This window comes from Helianthus annuus, chromosome 2 (genome assembly GCF_002127325.2).
Source record: "Helianthus annuus cultivar XRQ/B chromosome 2, HanXRQr2.0-SUNRISE, whole genome shotgun sequence".
NCBI lineage: Eukaryota > Viridiplantae > Streptophyta > Magnoliopsida > Asterales > Asteraceae > Helianthus > Helianthus annuus.
The window spans coordinates 13,106,567-13,119,394 of record NC_035434.2 but is presented as its reverse complement, the minus strand read 5'-3'; the positions used below and the strand labels follow the sequence as shown (position 1 = coordinate 13,119,394).

Genomic DNA, 12,828 nt, shown 5'->3' with positions numbered 1-12,828 from the left:
ACCAAAATCACATGACCCAAATTTAAATAAATAAAAAAAAAAACTCTGGGTTTTGGCTCAGTGGTTATGGAAATGAATGAAGACTCCTGACCGGAAGGTTTCGAGTTCGATTCTCGATCCACCCGGGTTTTACCGGCTTTGCATTGTCGTGCCCTCGGAAGGGTGCAGGGTCGGGTTTTCCCCGGAACTGGTGGCATGGTGGGCTAGGTGCTCCGTGCATGCAGGTTGGGCTACCGCGGGCTACCTTTCGGCCAATGGGTGCCGCGTACAGAGTACCTGGTGATTCTTATGTTAGAAGTTTAAAAAAAAAAAATTGATGACCATGGCCTACCTCAACAAAAAAAAAAAAAAAAAAAAAAAAAAAAATCTCATAATAAACAATTCTCGCACATTCCAACCACATTTCTTTTCTAATCATATCCTAATCTCTCTCTCCCTCTATTTACCACAACCCAAAAACACCTCCACAATTTCCACCTGCAAAACTCCAATCAAACAGGACCCATTTATGTAATCTCTAAATAATACATCTTCAATATACATATCTTCACTCCATCTCCTCATTCCCTCACAAAACAATAACTGTATCTATCTATTCATCTATCCATTTCTGTTTAATTCAACATGACATCCCCAGATATCAAACCAAAACCGGTACCGGCATCAATGGACGCCGTGTTAACCGCATTGGGGGAAACAATGGAGCAACGGGACACGAGGCTCCGGAATTTGTTCAAATTCTTCGATACGACCAACGCAGGGTTCCTGGACTCGGTTCATATTGAGGTCGGGTTATCCGCGATGAAAATACGGTCGGATTATAAGTACGCGGAGGAGTTGCTTCGGGTTTGTGATGCGAATAGTGACGGGAGAGTGGATTATGAGGAGTTTAGGAAGTATATGGATGATAAGGAGCTTGAATTGTTTCGGATTTTTCAGGATATTGATGTTGTTAAGGATGGTGGGATTGAGCGCCAAGAGCTCCATGATGCGCTTGTTAAGTCAGGTATGTATGTATAAACGAGCCGGGTCAGAGCTCGTTTATTAGCCTAATTGAGCTTTGGCTCGGCTCGTTTATACCCATTTTTATGTTTACAAGGCATGTATAAACGAGCCGAGCTGGAGCTTACAGCTTTGGCTCGGCTCGTTTATACCCATTTTATGTTTACAAGGTATGTATAAACGAGCCGAGCTGGAGCTTAGCCTAAACCAGCTCTGGCTCGGCTCGTTTATATCCAATTTTATGTTTATAATATTGTGCATTTTACTTCAAATGTGTGAATTAGTTGCTAGATAAGGGAAAAAGTAAATTACTTTTTGAGTATGTGTTTTAGTGATTTTAACCATTTGAGTCCAAAATCAAAATTTTTAAAGTTCTGAGAGTCCCTAGACGCTTTTATAACTATTTGAGTCCTTTTGAGTCCAAATTTTAACTTTATTGGACTCAAACCGTTATAAAATGAACAAAATTAGACTCAAAACATTATAAAATAAATGACTAGGGACTCGGGGCGTTAAACTTTTTGATTTTGGACTCAAGTGGTTAAAACCACTAAAACACAGGACTCAAAAAGTAATTTACTCTAACGGATAATTAGTTCAAAATTTGATTTTAAAAAAGCGTGTGGCGGTTGGGAGTAGGGCTGAGCTATTCACGGTTCAAAACTGTCAGAACTAGTGAACCGACACTAAACTGCTAGATCCGAACTGAAGTGATGTTATAGGGCCGGTTTTTTTCGGTTCTCATATTTTGGCAAAAACGGTTCCCGGTTCGGTTACAGTTGAAACCGACGGTTTTGATTAAAGAACTGCTAGAACCGGTTGAAATATGAAGTTCATTGTAGCCATGGAATCTTCCTAGCCAGCTTGGGAAGCGCGCACATCATGTGTGCTAGACGTTCGCTAGGCTGGACGGTGTGCATTCACACCCCCTTCCTTTACTAAATGGAGGGTCTCCCCCTCTCTTTGGCGCCCCCGGGCGGTGTGTTGGGCGCTAAAGCGGTTAGGTGGAAGGGGGTGCTGGACCTAGCCTAAATTAAAAAAAAAGACTAGAAAAATATATTATATATATATATATAGATACCCTCATCATCTTTGGTCAGATTTGTTCAATCCATGGTCTAATTTGTTGAAATAGTGAAGCCCATTGCTGAATGGATGGTCAGATTTGTTCAATCGATGGTCGGAGTTGTTCAATCAGATTTGAAAAATGAAAACTCAGACCATTGCAATCGACGGTCAAATTTGTTCAAATATTGGTCAATTGCATAATGCGTCACATAAGACCGTATCACACATCAAATCGCATTGCATTGCTGCAGTTGATGCAATCTCATAACTGCATCACACATTTTGTGTGTAAATTATAAATTATAAAACCAAGGTTCAAAACAATGTTGAATTGTTGATAAGGTTTTCTGCTCAATTTGATTTTAAAGTGTAAATTAAACTAAACCAAATGAACAGTAACCTACAAATACAATAAAATATTATATTCAGTTTTTTTTAGTTTTGTTATCTTAATATTATAATAATTGTTATCTCCTTTACTTTTTAAGCCTGATAAGTTTGGTGTTAACTAGTAGTTGTATCGAAAATACCGGTTCGTTATCGGTACATGAAGGTAAAAACCAGCAGCAGCCTGGTACAAAAAACGCCAAAGGTCGGTACCAGATTGAGTTTGATAATCTTTTAGTTTGAGAAATTTGGTACTGCTACCCAGTACCATTTGCTCATTCCTGATCACGGGTACCGTACGAACACCAACGGTATTGTACAACTTTTTTTTAGTTTTAGGGGTAGGGATGAGCTCGGTGCCAATTGATACCGAATCGGTATTGGTACCGAAAATACCGGTTACGGTATCGGTATATGAAGGTAAAAACCAGTAGCGAACCGGTACTAGGAACGCCAAACGTCAGTACCGAACTGGTACTTAGGATCTTTCGGTTCAGGAAATTCGGTACCGGTACCCATTACTATTTGCTCATCTCTGACTACGAGCTTCTACCGAACAACATCATTACCATACAACTTTTTTAGTTAATTTTCTTTCGGTTATTTTTTAGTGTTTTTTTCTACATTTTCTTTTTATTCTTGTCAGCAATTCCGTGTGCAACGCGCTCGTAGTGATTTCAAACACATATAAACACAGACTAAATAACAAAAGAAGTTCGCCGCAACGCGGCGGTTTTTATAACTAGTTTGTTTGAAAGAATAATTATTGCTGGACCACTGAATCATTGGCTGTGATTTGCTTATCAAATGTGTTCAATATCTAGTTCATAAGGATGAAACATCACATGTTCATTGGCTCATTGGTGCTTTTTGATGTGGACATTTATTGGTCATTGTCATGTAGCTTTTCCAGGTTCATTATCAGTATGGGTTCTAAACGGGTCGGGTCATGTTCGCGGGTTGACACAAATACGACCCGTTTAACCGGATTTTTTTTTTGCTGCATATTTATACTCTAAATTTACATTTCAAAAAATTAAATAAACAATAAAAAGAATACATTTACTTTGCAGGTATAGAGCTTAATGATGCTGAATTAGCTAGTTTCGTGGAACATATCGACAAAGATAACAACGGAACCATAACGTTCGGGGAATGGAGAGACTTCCTTCTACTTTATCCACACGAAGCAACGATTAAAAACATCTACCAACATTGGGAACGCATATCACAAATCGATATAGGAGAACAAGCCGTAATCCCAGCTGGCATAAGTAAACAATCCAACGCCTTCAAATATCTACTTGCCGGTGGGGTGGCGGGGGCCATCTCTCGTACCGCCACCGCCCCACTCGACCGCCTTAAAGTGTCATTCGCAGTCCAAACCACCAAAACTTCAATCGGGTCCACCGTTAAGAACATTTGGAAAGAAGGCGGGGCTTCATCGTTTTTTAGAGGTAACGGGTTGAACGTTGCTAAGGTGGCCCCCGAGAGTGCGATAAAGTTTTACGTTTATGAAATGCTGAAAGAAATAATTGGTAAGGATGATATAGGAACGTTTGGGCGGCTTTTGGCTGGCGGTACGGCGGGTGCTGTTGCGCAAACGGCGGTTTATCCAATGGAGTTGGTGAAAACTCGGTTACAAACTTACGTTTCTGAACCCGGAAAGTTTCCTTCATTGGGGAAACTTTCGAAGGATATTTGGGTTCACGAGGGCCCACGGGCTTTTTATAAGGGGATGGTTCCGTCGCTTCTTGGTATTATTCCTTATGCGGGAATCGACCTTGCGGTGTATGAGACGTTGAAAGAGATGTCTAAAACATATGGTTTTGTTGATAGCGGTATGAAACTATGAACCGAGATCACCCTAGACGCGCATAACTTGTTTATTACTTTGTTATTTTTTGAGTAAAATGCCATTTTTGTCCCTAAGGTTTGGCTAGTTTTGTGACTTTCGTCCAAATGTTTGTTTTTCCGCATCTGCATCCAAAAGGTTTGAAATCTTTCCATTTTTCTCCGCTAAGTCAAGTGTATTTTCGTCTTTTTTGTTAACTTAAAGGGCGGTTCGGTCATTTTCACTATATGTAAAAAGACCAAATATCCCTGAAAAAGACTGAATTGCCCTTTAACTTAACAAGAAAGACGAAAATACACCTGTATTAACGGAGAAAAATGGATGGAGTTAACGAGCCGGATGCGAAAAAACAAACCTTTGGACGAAAGTCATAAAACTGGCCAAACCTCAGGGACGAAAATGACATTTTACGCTTTTAATTAAAAAAAACTCAATGTTTTCTTTTTCTTGCAGAACCTGGTCCTATAGCTCAATTGAGCTGTGGAACAGTTGCAGGGGCCCTTGGAGCCGCCTGCGTGTACCCGTTGCAAGTTGTTAGGACAAGGTAGTTGTTCGTTTGCTTCAGAGGTGGCAAAATGGGTGGGTCATGCAGATTGGATAACGGGTCAAAATGGGTATTTTTTATTTTTATTCGGTAAAGGGCTTTATTTTTTTTATAATTTTTTTTAGTGGGGAAAATATGATTACTAGAGTTAATATTACTTGGCATAAAGTGATAATCTTTTTTTTTTTTTTTTTTTTTTTGAATTAAATGACTTAGGAGGGTTTATGCATTACTTCGGGTGACTTTTTACCCATTTGATTTGTTTTCTTTTATTTTTAAGCTATCGCTTTTTATTTGTCTAATTGACCCGTTAGAGATGAAGCATAACCCAAAGGATCAAATCCGCTCCTTTATAAGTAAAATGGGCCGAAAATGGAATCTCTAGTGTTACTCATTTTCTCAATAGGTGGCAAAATGGATGGTTCAAACGGGTCGTGGGTAAGATAGCAAAACGGGTTTGGGTCAAAATGGTTGGGCAGGGTTGGTTTGACCCACCTTTACTTTTACCAAAATTTAATAAAGAGTAAATTACGTTTTTGGCCCCTGTGGTTATATCACTTTTACTATATTAGCCCAAAATAAGAATTTTTAAACAAATGGTTAGTTATAGAGACCATGAGGGCAGATATGTTAAAAATTCTTATTTTGGGCTAATATAGTAAAATTATAATATGTTAGATATGAATATAAAATTATTACTAAGATCATGATTATGTTTTTTCTAGTAAAGCAACTTTTGGTGTACTTTAGAAGAGGTTTTATATATAAAAAAAAAACAAACCCTCTTCTCCTTGCAGACTGCAGACATTTGGTCCACCTTTTCTCCTGCAGATGCCTGCAGATGTGGTCCGCAGACTGCAGACCTTTTCCCGCAGAAAAAACAAACAGCACCTTAAAGTCTTCACAACCTTCTCTTTTTAGCTAAAATTTTAATTTTAACATTTGATCTGTTACCATTGTTTTTGTAATTACAATCAACACATTAATTATTTACATGTAACTTCTATAAAACTGGCAAAAGAACGCTTGCGGGTCAACGGTCAACCCAATCAAACCTGACCCGTTTTTACTTGTACTAAAAATGACCCTCTTCAACCTCAAATGTTTCAGAATGCAAGCACATCAGGCTAAAGAAGCTGCAAGATACAACGGGATGGCTGACGTTTTTATAAAAACTTATCAAAAAGAAGGGGCCCGAGGTTTCTACAAAGGGCTTTTCCCGAATCTTTTAAAAGTTATACCGGCTGCTAGCATCACGTATATTTCTTATGAAGCAATGAAAAAGGCACTAGAGCTACAATGATGATGACGACAATGATGTCCGAGTGTTTAAAAAAAGGTGAGATGTTACTGGTCGAGTTACACGACGGTATGCTAATTTACGACTTGGAAAGAAGGGTATTTTTGTAAATGAAGATACTTCTTCAAGGTTGCATTCTTATTTCATATTTATGTTCTGAAATGAGTACATTAGACTCTGCCAATTCTTTGTTACATGTCGGATTTGTGGTGATGATTATGATCTTACTTTTCAAGATTTGTTGTTAATTTTGTCACCCGATTAATGTCACGTGATCGATTGTATGTTGGACGCGTAATAAGCAACTAAACGAAAACGAGTCTAATATTTATTTGAGGTTGGATTTGTGACATTACTCATTAGCTAACCTTAGGCCAAACTCAGATTTAGTAAAGATGGTGATACGGCCCATGACCCGACACAACAGAACTGACCCGCTAACATCCGGGAACAGACCCGATCAACAAAAGAAACGCAGTCAACTACTATTTTTCTATAACTTCGCATGCATATTTACTTGGTACCTCTTTATCTCTAGGGACAAGAGTAAGGTTTGCGTACATCCCACCCTTCCCAGATCTTCTGGGATTTATACGGTGGTTGTTGTTATACCCATGTTCCCATGTAATACACAATCCGTGTTTACTTTTCGATTGTTATTTAAGGTTTCCAAGTGAATGAAAAAAAAAAAAAAACACTATGAGAAAATTGTTCCAAAAATCTTGTGTTCTTCCTAGTCTCTCTTCTTGGGCACCTCGCACTAACAAAAAGTTTTCATATTACATGCTGATCGAATAAAATAAAATAAAATAACAACTGATGTAATCAAAATTTAAAATTTACTGAAAACGTGAAACATTTTGTAGAGAACATGATTATAATATTAAGGGTTGTAAGCAAAACACAAACAAAATGGTGGACGTGCCGGAGTGGTTATCGGGCATGACTAGAAATCATGTGGGCTTTGCCCGCGCAGGTTCGAATCCTGCCGTCCACGTTTTAATAATATAAATGTTTTTTTTTTTTTTTACATTTTCTAATGATTATTATTGTTCTCAGACCCAATGAGTTTCTTTGTTCTCAGACCCAAAAAAACGAACAGTTAATATTTTTTTTTTACATTTTTCTAAGAGTAAACGGTAAATTTGTTCTCAGACCCAAAAAAAACGAACAGTTAATATTTTTTTTTTTACATTTTTCTAAGAGTAAACGGTAAATTTGTTCTCAGACCCAAAAAAACGAACAGTTAATATTTTTTTTTGACATTTTTCTAAGAGTAAACGGTAAAAATGTTCTTTGAGGTTTGGTCATTTTTTTTTACTGTTTTTCTAATGATTTTCTTTGTTCTCAGACCAAAAAAAAAAAAAAAAACAAAAAAAAAAAAAACAAAACAAAACAAAAATCATCTGTCAAAATGCAGTTAAAAAGTATATAAATCACGCATCTTTTATCATTATATATATATTTTTCTTTTGAGTTTTAACTTAGGAAAAATTACATTTTTCGTCCTTTATGTTTGTATCGGATTGCAATGGATATCCTTTAACTTCAATAATTACAGTCACAATCCTTTATTTGTAAAACTCATTACATCATACGTCCTTTTCCACTAACTAGGTTAAGTCTATTCATAAAGGGGCAGTTTAGTCCTTTTACTTAATTATTATTTGTATAATATTTAATTTAATAAATAAAAAAATAAAACAAAAACCAACTTTAAAAACTTAATAATTCATAATCAATAGAAAATTAGAAACCATCTCATTCTCAACTATCTCTGTTGCTCTCTTTCTCCCTGAACTCTCTTTTTCTATGAGCCACCACCACCATCACAGTGTTGCCATCTTCACCACCGCCTAAACCCACCATCGCCTGAAACTATTTCTACCAGTTCCTCATTTCTGGCGGCAACCAAACTCCACTGATAACCACCATCTCCGGTCGCTTCCTCAAATCCGACGACCACCAAGCTCCACCTCACGGATAACTACAAGAACCCCTTCGTTTAAATCAGATCTGTACAATCACATTTGAATTAGATCCGATAACCACAAGAACCCCTTTCGTTTAAATCAGATCTGAATCAGACCTGTGAGAGAGAGTGTGGTGGTGATCAGAGGTTGGGAGAAGATGCGGTGATGGGGTTGATGTTGGAATCTTGACTCCGAATTTGACACTGTCGATTGCAATAAGTTTTGGCTTTGATTTGATAAAGTTTTGTTTCGATTTGATTGGTGCATCAACAACAATATTCTGATTAGAAACTTCTGTTGTTGTTGAAGATGAGTTGAGAGAGAAAGAGTGTTAAGAGAGAGAGAGTTGAGAGTGACAGAGTGTTGAAGATATGTATAAATGGGTAAAATTACAAAACTACCTTCATGTGCTTTGTACATGACCTGATTTAACTAGAAAATCTAACAACCGTTAATGAAAAGGACGTAGGATGTAATCAGTTTTACAAATAAAGGACTGTGACTGTAATTATTGAAGTTAAAGGGTATCCATTGCAATCCGATACAAACATAAAGGACGAAAAGTGTAATTTTTCCTTTAACTTAAAACATAATTTGGGAGGTCGCTAATCAAGATGGAGTGAATTTAGTAAGGGTGTACCTATTGGCACACCAATGTGCCTATATGCACACCAAAAAGTGTTTTTTTGTCCTATATGCACACCCTACAGTGTCGAGCTGTGTCCAAAGCGCAGTGTTTTGGTCCAGTCAACAGACCCGCCAGACACCCGTCAGTCTTTGTCTGGTTGACCGGACCAAAACGCCACGCTTTGGACACAGCTCGACACTGCAGAGTGTGCATATAGGATAAAAAAACACTTTTAGGGTAATAGTTTGAGCCATTTAGTAATGAAATAAAACAAGTCTAATCAACATATTTTTTTAACGTTAACAGTTTTTGTTTTTTTTTTTCGAACGAAGGAAAACTGAAAAAGAAAAAAAGAAAAAGATGGTTGCATTTTAAGTTGGACCAAAGTTGTTTACCTTTTTATTGCTATTAGAATCGTTACACACAGATATATATTTAAAGAACATACAGAATAGGAATTGCAACGTGTGATTTATACAATATATTAGCCATAACAATATTGAGAGAATCATTAATCAGGATGAATCTGTGCACAAAATGAATTTTAGGGATCTAAAGATCATTACCACATGAAAAATATTTATGAAAAAACTTCTAAAAAGATTATACAAAAAAGTTATATTATATACCACTTTTGTAGTAAATACTACAATACAACAATCCCTTTATAAGAAGAAGAAAAAAAAGATATGGGGTGTTTGAATGTGTCTTTTAAATGTTTATAACCCATTTCATAGCAAAGAGAACACCATATATCTTTTTTTTTGGTTTTATATATGTGGTAACTTTGAACAATACTAACCAAGTTTTTTTAAATGTTAAATTGTGGTGAGAGTAGCATCCGGTCTTTAATATCACTATCACCAACAAATGAAAGAGTTAACATCGTTTTAGTCTTTGTGGTTTGGCGAAAATCTCAGTTTCACTTCCAAAACTTTGTTTGCTCGACTTCAGCATATGTGGCTTTTATTCTTGTCATTTTAGACCGTGAGACAAAAGGCGTTTGATTCTATTGTTAAATGAAAGAGTTAACACATAAGCGATTAGTTATGTAATTTACTAAGATAATTTAATAGTTGGAGGTAGACGTGGGAAAAGAAATCGGTTCGAAAAACCGAATTGGGTTATAACACAAACCCAAACCCAAACCCAAACCAAAACCGAAAATCAAACCAGTTTGGGTGGAACCGACTGAGCCCGTTTGAGAAAACCTTCGTTGAAACCAGTTTAAACCAAACCGAGCTGACAAAAAATGGGAACTTATTTGAAAACAAACCAACCATTTTTAATTTTGAAACCGGTTCAAGAGTTTAGAGAAATTAAAAAAAAAAAAACACTATTTGTGTACCTTTGGACATTGGTGAGGAGTACATGGCCCATAAACTTGTTCATAAAGCCATACGGCCCGTGCTACAGTGGACTGGAATTGTGCATTATTCAGATTTTAAATTGTCGAGGTTAAACCATTGAAATGATAATTTTTTTACATGTACAAATTTGATAGACAAAAGTTTAACTTTTATATAAAACGTTGAATTTGTGTTTTATATATGTTTATGTATGTTAAACAACACATTTGATAACTATATAATAAATGGTAAATTATCTCTCACTCTCAAAGTTGAAAAATAATATAATACTTATATAGTTTGGCACTTTTGCATATATAATATCTTTTGTTATTAAAAAACATTATCATAAGATATAATAGAAAATCTGATCTTAGGCTCATTTAAAAAAAAGTGAATGGATCTTTTTAGTAAAACAGCTGTTTAAAACATATACACTATGGTTTGTTATTTAGTTATTTATCTAAAACAAGCATATAATTATGATTCAAGTCTATTGTTGATTTGTTTTTTTTTTTTAATTATTGTGCTTTGTTTTAGTTGTAAATTGTTTTTTTTTTATTTTTATAATAGAGTTATCATTCAAGTCTTAATAATGCTTTTTAGTTATGATTTGGTTTTTTGTCCATAAAATCATTTTAGATTTTGGTTGAATATGGCACAACAAAAATCACACAAAAGCAAGATAAAACCCAACAAAAATAGGTTTGGTCCTGGCCTAATCGGAGGCCCAATCCATCCGAACCAGCAGAAAAAGATTGTTACCGAGCCACCCTATATATTATTAGTCAAATCCTGGTTTAGATTTTGCAGAAAATTGAGGTCCAAGTTCCGTCAAGTTCCATTTGGTTTAGATTGTTTCAACCCGATACACTCCCCTAGTTTACATTAAGTTGATCCAGGGGCGGACCCAAGTTGATGGGTGGGTGAGCCCACTCATCCCTTGAAAAAATAATTAGTGTATTTTTTAGGCAAAAAAAACTCGATGCCACCCTTGAAAATATGGTTGAACCCTTCATCCATACCCCCAGAAAATAATTCATGGGTCTGCCGTTGGTTACATAGTCATTACGTTACTCACTTCATTCATCACACCGGAGTTGCATTACCAAACTCGAATCCTTAACTGTTGCTTTCAAACTTTATTACTTGATTCACACACACACAACACCAATATTTTTCGTATCCCTATACATAGGGATTAAACAAGTCGAGTTGAAGCTCACCAATAGACCCAAGACTCAAGTTCAACTCGCTTAACTTACAAGATCTCAAACTCAGGATTGTTTCGTTTCTAGGTGTATATCTACAACTCGAGTTCAGTTCCTTAGCAATTTTCCAAGCTTGAGCTCATCTGCTCATGTAATATTTGTTAGAATCAAATCCAATGTTGAATATAAATTATTATATTTATATAAATAAGAGCCTCATTTAGCCCAAAAGTCTAATCATATTCGACCTATAAGCTCGAGATTGGCTTGCTTATTAAATAATCGTTAGTTTAGGTTCATGTTCAGATCAAGATTTGTTTAAGTTATAAATTATTATATTTATATAAATAATAGACTCGTGTAGCCTCGAAAGCCTATTCAAATTCGGCATATAAGCTCGGGATTGGCTTGTTTATTAAATAAGCATTAATTTAGGCTCGTGCTCAAACTCAAGATTGTTTAAGTTCAACTTCAATTAACGTTTAACGAGCCAATACTGAGTAGCTTAATAGTTAATTTCTTGTGAACCCAATACCTAACGTAAAAATGAGTTTGCCTTAAAACACCTCTTAATATATATATATATATATATATATATATATATATATATATATATATTTAATGTCAACGCTTGCTCCTACTCTATTAGAGTAGGGATGAGCTTGGTACGGACCGGTAGGGGTGTAAACGAGCCGAGCCTAGCCCGAGCCCGACTAGGCTCGAGCTCGGCTCGTTATGTTTTTATGAAGCTCGAGCTCGGCTCGGTTCGAGCATACTTCTCTGAGATCGAGCTCGGCTCGCGAGTAAAACCCAAATCTCGTGCTCGGCTCGACTTGGCTCGAGCTATTTCGAGAACAACCTCAAATGAGTTAAAAGCTCGGCTCGAGCTCGTTTCAACAGCGATTAAGCGAGCCAAAGCTCGGCTCGAGCTCGGCTCACCAATGTTATCATCATCATTATTATATTATATATATAAAAAAACTGAAATTTTGTTTAGGCTCGTTTGGGCTCGCGAGCCTAAACGAACTTTGTATTTCAGGCTCGAGCTCGGGCTCGATAACTAAACGAGCTCTATTTCAGGCTCGAGATCGGACTCGTTAAGGCTCGACTCGTTCGAGCTTTCAACCGAGCCGATCACGATTAGCTCTCGAGCCTCTGGGCTTGTTTACACCCCTACCGACCGGTACCGGAACCGAAAGTACCGGGACGGAAAATCCGCAAAAGTAGGTACCGGTACCGGTACCGGTACCAATATTTTAGGGTAAGAACCGGTACCGAACCGGTACTGAAAATGTCAAAAGTCAGTACCGAATCAGTACCGAAAATATACCCGGTACCATTTGCTCGTCCCTAAATTAGACCTCTTAATATCTAATATTAATACAACAATAGTTAAAATTGTCACATGTAGACTAATAAGTACAGGGGTGGCCCTGGGTAGGCGGTGAGATATTTCAAAGGGCACGTTATTTAAAAAAACGATATGTATATGTAAAAAAAATTAATATGGT

At 36.7% G+C, this 12,828-nt stretch overlaps 1 protein-coding gene, 1 long non-coding RNA gene and 1 other non-coding gene across 3 annotated transcripts; 2 read left to right on the top strand and 1 right to left on the bottom strand.

Moving 5' to 3' along the window:
- The first annotated feature begins 421 nt into the window (after nt 1-421).
- LOC110911124 (calcium-dependent mitochondrial ATP-magnesium/phosphate carrier protein 3) lies at nt 422-6,412 on the top strand. Its single transcript, XM_022155707.2, has 4 exons — nt 422-1,006; nt 3,531-4,298; nt 4,766-4,856; nt 5,967-6,412. Exons 1-4 carry the CDS (start codon nt 625-627, stop codon nt 6,157-6,159), a joined length of 1,434 nt encoding a protein of 477 aa, XP_022011399.1. The 5' UTR covers nt 422-624; the 3' UTR covers nt 6,160-6,412.
- Nucleotides 6,413-7,071: 659 nt separating this feature from the next.
- TRNAS-AGA lies at nt 7,072-7,153 on the top strand. Its single transcript has one exon. It is a non-coding gene; the product is annotated as a tRNA-Ser (tRNA).
- Nucleotides 7,154-7,869: 716 nt separating this feature from the next.
- On the bottom strand, nt 7,870-8,571 carry LOC110902220. The gene is made up of 2 exons (XR_002571050.2): nt 8,246-8,571; nt 7,870-8,172 (listed from the first exon to the last, which is right to left on the bottom strand). It is a non-coding gene; the product is annotated as an uncharacterized LOC110902220 (long non-coding RNA).
- Nucleotides 8,572-12,828: the final 4,257 nt, after the last annotated feature.

What these genes read in the sequence shown, in the direction of transcription:
- LOC110911124 (XM_022155707.2), top strand. Translation starts at nt 625, where the DNA reads ATGACATCCCCAGATATCAAACCAAAACCGGTACCGGCATCAATGGAC. An exon ending in TGATGCGCTTGTTAAGTCAG is followed by an intron (nt 1,007 to 3,530) that starts GTATGTATGTAT and finishes TTTACTTTGCAG; the next exon opens with GTATAGAGCTTAATGATGCT. An exon ending in ATATGGTTTTGTTGATAGCG is followed by an intron (nt 4,299 to 4,765) that starts GTATGAAACTAT and finishes TTTTTCTTGCAG; the next exon opens with AACCTGGTCCTATAGCTCAA.